Source organism: Propithecus coquereli, unplaced genomic scaffold, assembly GCF_000956105.1.
Source record: "Propithecus coquereli isolate 6110/MARCELLA unplaced genomic scaffold, Pcoq_1.0 Scaffold92, whole genome shotgun sequence".
Taxonomy (NCBI): Eukaryota; Metazoa; Chordata; class Mammalia; order Primates; family Indriidae; genus Propithecus; species Propithecus coquereli.
The window spans coordinates 1717006-1724027 of NW_012155507.1; the positions used below are offsets into that span (position 1 = coordinate 1717006).

At 34.6% G+C, this 7022-nt stretch overlaps 1 protein-coding gene across 1 annotated transcript in view; it reads right to left on the minus strand.

Annotated features, from left to right (window-relative positions):
* PIAS1 (protein inhibitor of activated STAT, 1) overlaps nt 1-6379 on the minus strand; it is a 105634-nt gene extending 99255 nt beyond the window's left edge. The window contains exon 1 of the mRNA XM_012664828.1: nt 5936-6379. Coding sequence (XP_012520282.1) covers nt 5936-6377 — 442 coding nt within the window. The 5' untranslated portion in view covers nt 6378-6379. The remainder of the gene's footprint in view (nt 1-5935) is intronic.
* Nucleotides 6380-7022: the final 643 nt, after the last annotated feature.

The following is a 7022-nucleotide window of genomic DNA, read 5'->3' on the forward strand; positions in this document are numbered from 1 at the left end:
AAGAACTGAATTCAAAAACTGGTAGTGATTTATTTGGTTTTAATTTTTTAATTTATGGCCAGGCATGGTGGCTCACACCTGTAATCCTAGCACTCTGGGAGGCTGAGGCAGGAGGATCACTTGAGGTCAGGAGTTCAAGACTACCCTGAGCAACAGCAAGACCCCATCTCTACTAAAAATAAAAATAAATTAGCCAAACAACTAAAAAAATAGAAAAATTAGCCAGGCATGGTGGCGCATGCCTGTAGTCCCAGCTATTCAGGAGGCTGAGGCAGGAGGATCGCCTGAGCCCAGGAGTTTGAGGTTGCTATGAGCTAGGCTGACACTACGGAACTCTAGCCCAGGCAACAGAGTAAAACTCTGTCTCAAAAAAAAAAAAAACAAAAAAAAAACAAAGAAAGAAATGTTTCCTGAACTATCATGTAACAGATTCACATCCAGTTATTACAGTAATACACAGAAGAATACAGTAGAGCCCTTACCATTTTGAGGAACAACAAATACACTTAAGAGGTAAATTAAATGTTTCCAAGAGTATGCAGGAAAGTGAAATTGATTCCAGATGGGAAAGAAATAGACAGATGTAAGGGGGAAATCTTAGAAAGATTAAAGAAAACGGTTAAAAAAAAAAAAAAAAAGCATTTGCAACAGGCCTCATAGAAAAAAAAGGATTTTGATACTGACAGGCAACATTATACAATAAATCAAACATTTGACTTTACAATCACCTTACTTCACTTCTCAATTCTTCCAGTTAACTATGGACAATGAAAAGAATATATGGCTCCAAAATAAAAATCTTAAAATTATTTTGTTTTAAGGAAATAGGATTGTAAGAATGGATAAGAATTTTCTAATAAAATGAGAGTTACCAGAACTATTGTTTCAACTTTAGTTAGAACACAAACCATGCATAAAAACATTCAGCTTACTTCTGAACATCTTAAAATTTGCTTAAATCTAGTGCTTAAGGCCATAATGGAAGGGAAAAAATGAAAAATTAAATGTTTTAATTTAAAAAAAAATTAAATGTACCTGTTACATTCTAGACTCAAGTAATAGTTGTAATTAACTAGCCAGCTATAGGTCAAAACTAAGCCCTTAAAAGCTTGATTTTAAATGTAGGTATGTTTAGAAATAAAGAGCATGCTGGAAGCTATTTCATTTTTCAGGAAACATGGTTTTCTCTGATTCAAAACAAATGATCCATTAGCAAAAATAATCATTTGGGAAACTAAATTTTGTGACAAATGTAGCCACTTTGTTTAATTATAAACGGAAACAGTCTTTCAATAATGTTAAAGAATCTATAAAAACTTAAAATATACTCATCCTAAACTCTGCTGATTACTTATAATTTTTTTCTATAAATATTTTTCAGATTCACTAAGCATTCCCCTGCAATGAATATCCACTAACTCAATGAACTTCCACAAATTACTTTCTGGTAAGATCTTTTTTATGCATAATCAAAATTGTTTGCTTTTATTTTAAATTCTGTGATAACAATGAGACATCAGAAATCTATTTACATACCAAGCAATTCTATCCCACCTATTCATTTGGTGATTTTGTGTGAATACATACCACAAATAATAGATTTATTCATGAAAACTGGTATTCAAATCAAATTATACTTTAAATGTAGTCAATTATTGTTATTTGAGACAGTCATGTTCTATAAACTCACCACAAACACCGAATTAATGAATACTGAATCACTGCTACTAGGAGAAACAGAGTTAGGTTCCTACAAGTCTCTGGTGACAAAATTTTCACCAACCGATCAATACATGACCTCATTTTATGGTGTTTCTGTTTAAAGGCACCTTATTTAATACATGCTGTTGATTCACTAATGTTGAACTCAGGGCCAAGAACACTATAACTCACACCTAAGCAAAGCTTACCTAACACACACACCTTGTGTGTAAGGTACATCAAAGCCTTCCTGCACGTAGGAACACTAGACAACATTTCAGTGGGGCCATTTTAAACAGCAAAATCACCAAAAAGAAAAAGCACAAAAATACAAAAAAAGCACACTACACTAAATAGAGCACAAAGAGGATACTTGCTTACAGTTTGAGAGCTGAAAACAAGAAGGCAGAGTGTCACCTTGTTGGACCACAAATGGAACCATGCTCGTCAGGCAACTAAAATTTTTTGCCACTCTGTCTTATGTCCACAAATGAAAGCAATGTGAGTACTGATTTGGGAGTTACAAATAAATTTCAGAGACCAGGCAAATTCAGAAATGTGGCATCTGTGAATAATGAGGATTGACTATACAAGGAAAGGCCAATTAAATAAATCTAATGGGAAATATTTCAGTTCTTCAATCCAGTGAATTTTATAAACATGAAGGTTTACAACACATACTGGTTATCAGGAATGGGCAAAACTTTATGGCATTGTTTTTAAAATCATCACACAAAAAATCCCATTAAAGCATTCTTCTAAAGTTTTGTGAGTTTTTTTGTTTGTTTTCTTTTTTCTTTTTTTTTTTTTTTTCTGGTAGAGAGGGGATCTCACTATTGCACAGGCTGGTCTCAAACTCCTGCCCTCAAGTTATCCTCCCACCTCAGCCTTCCACAGTGCTAGGATTACAGGTGTGAGCCACCGTGCCCAGCCTAAAGTTTCAAAGAGGAAGAGTAAAGATGGAAAATTTATTTAAAATTTACTGCCCATCCTTTGAAAAGTATCATAGGGAGAAAACACTACAGAAAGATATCAAAATTGTTTGTAGCCTTAACATAATTTCTTCTGAGCTATCTGCTTTTAACCATCTTTTTGGCGAAAAATCAGTTATGTTTACCCATTACCATTACACATTAAAAAGTTCAAAAGGATAAAAGTACTCTGCAGTATTAAAACAATTAAGATATAAGATGCAGGCCGGGCACTGTGGCTCACACCTGTAATCCTAGCACTCTGGGAGGCCAAGGAGGGCAGATTGTTTGAGCTCAGGAATTCGAGACCAGCCTCAGCAAGAGCAAGACCCCCGTCTCTACTAAAAATAGAAAGAAATTAGTTGGACAACTAAAAATATATAGAAAAATGAGCCAGGCATGGTGGCGCATGCCTGTAGTCTCAGCTACTCGGGAAGCTGAGGCAGAAGGATCGCTTGAGCCCAGGAGTTTGAGGTTGCTGTGAGCTAGGCTGACGCCACGGCACTCTAGCCCGGGCAACAGAGTAAGACTCTGTCTCAAAAAAAAAAAAAAAAAAAAAAAGATATAAGATGTAAATTACAATGTATTAAGTTAAGCTACAATGCCCACACAGGCATGAAACAATGAAAATACAGTGTAGAAAATTAGAAATGAAAACCTAACACACATATTCAACAAAGAACCCCAGTAAAATAAAATTTAAGTTAAAATTTTCTGAACATTAGCCAATATAGCCAAAATGTGTATCCAGTTTGCCATTTCTACTCTCCATGACAAAATTTATATATGTATATAAATAGCATTTAATCACACTGACACTTGAAATTTGTATTAGTGAAAATGAAAACAGCAAATAGGTTAACTATTAAGACCAGGAGAAAATCTGAAAGCTCATAATCAAATAAAATAAAAGCCACTGACATTTTCTCCTTTTAAATTTCAGATGATATTCATTGCAGCACGTTTTTGACAGTAAAAACTAGAAAAATTTGTCTTTCAGTAAAAGACTCATTTAAATCATGGAATAGTATATAGTCTTTAATAAGAAACGAGCTAGGCTCTGTCTATATATATATATACATGTACACATATGTACACATACAGACCATATATAGAGATATAGATGGATATACATATGGCCTTTAATTTAAAATGGGAGATAGATATACATCAGACAATGAACGATATTTATAATATATTATTACAGGGAAAAAAGGCAAGTTACACAATACTGTGTATGACTCCTGTGAAAAATATGAAACATAAATTGCTTATGTTTATATATGCATATACATTAAATGGCTAACAAAGAAGGAACTTTAGCAATCTCATATTTTACAATGAGCACGTGTAAGGGTTATAAGTATACAGTAGGTTCCCAACAAGTGTTGTCTTTTCTTATTATGGCCATATAAAGAAAAAATAATGTGATATGAAATTCATGTTGTTTGAAAGTGACTTCTATAATCTTCATTTATTCAGGTAAATTCTGCTAAATATAATCAAAAACAAATACTTCACAGTTCAAAGATAGAATTTCAGTAAATGTTCTCAAAATATTCTAAAAAATTCCCCCAAAATGTCCTCAACATTCATCAATCCCCAAAACTGAAATGTTTAATGATTTGTAACAGGGATTCAAAAGATTCTTCTGTAAGGGCAAATAATTTTAGGCTTTGCAGGCACACATGGTCTATGTTACATATTCTGTGTTTTTTCTTTTTTTTTTTTAAAACTCCTTAAGAATATTTTTTAAATGTCTTAGCTTAGAGCCTCACAAAAACAGGCCACAGGTTGGATTTTGTTAGCCAACCAGTCTGCCAACCATTGATTTATAACAACAAACCAGCATCTAGAAGTCAGCTATTTTATTGTATCATATTGTATTTATTTTTTAGAGACATGTTCTTGCTTTGTCACCCAGGCTGGAGTGCAGTGACCCAATCATAGCTCACTGTAACCTCAAACTCCTGGGCTCAGGTGATGTTCCACCTCGGCCTCCCGAGTAGCTAGGAATACAGGTGCACGCCACCACACCTGACTAATGTTTTCTATTTTTTGTAGACAGTGTCTCACTGTGTCGCCTAGTCTGGTCTCAAACTCCTGGCTTCAATCGATCTTCCCACGTTGGCCTCCCAAAGTGCTAGGATGTGAGCCACCACACCCCCTCAGAAGTCTGCTATTTTAAATATATTATACCAAAGGCATCAGAGGTCACAAAAGGGGCAGTTTTATTCTACATTAAATAAATAAAGGTAGCATTATAGCAATTAAAATTATAAGTTGATTAATATATTGAATTCCATATACTAGACAAACTGATCAAATGATGGGAAAACACAATAAATGAAATTTCAAACACTCATATAATTATGATCAAATGTGTGTGAGGGGGTGTGTACGTGTGTGAGTGGTGTGCCTGCAAAGAACACATATTTGAAAAAATCAGCTGAAATTTAAATACTACACATCAAAGCTCAAATGTCCTTTCATGATAATTAAAACCATTCACTGATTTAAATAATCAAAACCAGTCATTTGTTTTGGTTGTCTCAACTGCTGAAAACTAAGAACTGAATTCAAAAACTGGTAGTGATTTATTTGGTTTTAATTTTTTAATTTATGGCCAGGCATGGTGGCTCACACCTGTAATCCTAGCACTCAGGGAGGCCGAGGCAGGAGGATCACTTGAGGTCAGGAATTCAAGACCAGCCTGAGCAAGAGCAAGACCCCGTCTCTACTAAAAAAAAAATAGAAAAAAAATTAGCCGGGCAACTCAAAATAGAAAAAATTAGCCAGGCGTGGTGGTGTGCGCCTGTAGTCTCAGCTACTCGGAGGCTGAGGCAGGAGGATCGCTTGAGCCCAGGGGTTTGAGGTTGCTGTCAGCTAGGCTGATGTCACGGGACTCTACCCAGGGCGACAGAGTGAAACTGTCTCAAAAAATAAAAAATAAAATTTTTAATTCATAAGAGTTATTGTAAAATATTAATCAACAATCTAAAATACTGTTTAAAAGTTTATATCCTTGAAACTTTTTAATATTTACTGTGTCAGTAACCATCACTATACCACCTTTTTCCTTCTGTCTAAATTACAGCTTTTATATATTTGATTTTATCCAAATTTAAAAGATCCTTATTATCATCTGGATGTTACTACCAAATGGAAATTTCATTATAAATAATAAACTGGGTCAAATTAAAAGTCTAAAATGAAAATTTGCCCTGCAAAAGTAATCATATACCATTATATAATAATCTTACCTAGACTGGTGGGTTTTATCAGTTCATCCAATAAATCATAAAATGGTAATTTTTGAAGTTTTATATCCGGATGGACCGGGTGAAGAGCTGATGTAAGATGTGGGAGTTCCAGTTCATGTTTAGGTCCCAGAAGAGAAACAGGGAGTAACGGTGATGATGCAGGGTGACCATCATAAGTGAGTTGTGGAATGGTAGATGGAGACAAAGTTGCTGGCATAGGACTTGAATGTACGTTGGGGATGGACAAGTCTGCAGGCGTCATGATTTTCTGCGGGAACCGCCGCCTATAGAGTTCTTTAATTTTCATTTGTACAGCAGGACTACAGCCAGCCTTTAGCAAATGCAGGGCTTTTGTGAGAAGTTCGTGTTTGCGTCCGTGCTTGTTTCTCCCAGCGTAGCCCAACAGTACTTGGAGTTCAGAAACTCTAAGGCTCATAACCATTTGCTTAGAGAAAAAACAAAATGTAAAACATTAGTATTCCAATAATATAATTTATATTATTAAACAACACTTTATTATAATCCCTCTCCTTACGGTTTATTTAAAGGCCAGCTCATTTATAATCCTAATTATTTCAAACTTAAAATTTAAGTAACCAAAGAAACTTAAAAGTAATATTCATAAATTCATTGACTTCTACCCAGGGTTATGAAACATACATAATAAAGTATACACCAGGTAGAACCACATCTTACTTTATTCCACTGTTTTGACGAAACCGCTATCAGGTATTTATCAAGCACTTACTGAGTCTCCAGGAGAGCTGCCAAGTGCTATGTGGATAGGAAAAGATAATACTGTGCCCTCAAGAACCTTTTGTTTTCTTGGAGAAAAATTATAAGTGTATGTGAAACAAATAACCAGTCCACCTCAAACATCAGATGTAGGTAGGATATCAATAACCTATTATCAAGTATTACATTCTATATTAACTCTGGAAATTGTAGAACTTAAACTATACCTTTTTTGACCCATTGTATACCAGATACTACATTTGATATTTTTTATGGGTTGTCACAATCTGTACAACTTCACAAAATGTTATTCTTCCTGATTTACATGAGGAAACGAGATCAGAAAGGTCAA